This window comes from Myotis brandtii, unplaced genomic scaffold (genome assembly GCF_000412655.1).
Source record: "Myotis brandtii unplaced genomic scaffold, ASM41265v1 scaffold410, whole genome shotgun sequence".
Classification (NCBI taxonomy): Eukaryota; Metazoa; Chordata; class Mammalia; order Chiroptera; family Vespertilionidae; genus Myotis; species Myotis brandtii.
The window spans coordinates 546,634-547,766 of record NW_005365764.1 but is presented as its reverse complement, the minus strand read 5'-3'; the positions used below and the strand labels follow the sequence as shown (position 1 = coordinate 547,766).

The window sequence follows — 1,133 nt, the reverse complement described above, 5'->3', positions numbered from 1 at the left end:
CTCACCTCCTTCCTGGGGATGGGGGGTGGCTTGGTGCGTGATTTTTGGACCTGGGGGGCCGGGTTGCTCTGCTCGTCCCGCATGGCCAGGATGGAGGAGGAGTGGACCATGGTCAGGTGGGGGGTCAGCCCGCTGTGCAGGCAGCTGCAGATGTACTGAGATGGGACGGGGCAGAGTGAGCGGCCGGCGAGCAATTCTAGCCACTCCCTGGACAACTGGCTACCCGGGACCTTCTCACGCCGACCACTGCCCATCCCAGCCCTTCCAGCCTCTCCCGCAGCCTCTTCCTGCGCCCGCCCACCTCCCGAAGACAGAGCCTTCCTGTGTTCACAGGGAGGGCCAGCCCAGCAAGGGGACACTCTCGCTGTGACCCCCAAAGGCCTGGCTCATCCAGCTCCAAGAGGGCCCAAGAACCAGCTCCCCCACCCCCCAGGCCTCTGCCCACCTGGAACTGGCAGAGCGGGACCAGGAGCCCAGGCCGCGGCTCACCTGGAACTGGCAGAGCGGGTAGCTGCCGTACAGGTACTCCTGCTTGCCGTTCACCTGCAGCGTGTAGTCCTCGGGCTGCTCCACCAGGGGCTGCCGGAACACCGTGGCCTTCTTCCGCAGGGCGCAGGCCATAAGCGCCAGGGGCACGTCCTTGGTGGACACCTGGAAGGTGAAGCTCTCCTAGGGGGAGGGGGAGGGGTCAGCCCTCCGCCCTGCGAAGGGACCACAGGGCCCTGGGGCACAGGAGTGGGGTTGCCCATTTGCCCTCCCGCCCCTCAAATGTGAGCTCCACAGAGCAGGGTCTGATGGGGGCACACGGCCAACTACCAGGAAACACGTGTTGAACGAATGGACAGACCAAGGACGAAGGCCATGTGGCCGTTCTGTCTTGTCGAACTGCCTGGGGGGATGTTCAGCCAAGACCCGGGCATGCGTGGATACCCCACAAATACCCAGTATCTGACGCTACAGAGAGGAGAGGGAATTTGGGGGGCAGGGGAGGGGCTGGGGAGTCTCACAGGGACAGCGTCCCCCACGGACACAGCGGCCCGGATGCGGCACCAGCGGGGCCACCCCTCACCTCACTGCCCTCGAACTTGACGTTGACCAGGAGGGCCCGGTTGGGGACCCGCAAGGTGCCGGCG

The 1,133-nt window shown here is 65.8% G+C and overlaps 1 protein-coding gene across 1 annotated transcript in view; it reads right to left on the bottom strand.

Annotated features, from left to right (window-relative positions):
* The window catches only part of PIK3CD (phosphatidylinositol-4,5-bisphosphate 3-kinase, catalytic subunit delta), a 31,908-nt gene that overhangs the window by 11,377 nt on the left and 19,398 nt on the right, over positions 1-1,133 (bottom strand). The window contains exons 5-7 of the mRNA XM_005873468.2: positions 1,070-1,131; positions 490-669; positions 6-155 (exon numbers count right to left, since the gene is read on the bottom strand). Of these exons, the coding sequence (XP_005873530.1) occupies positions 6-155; positions 490-669; positions 1,070-1,131 (392 nt within the window). The remainder of the gene's footprint in view (positions 1-5; positions 156-489; positions 670-1,069; positions 1,132-1,133) is intronic.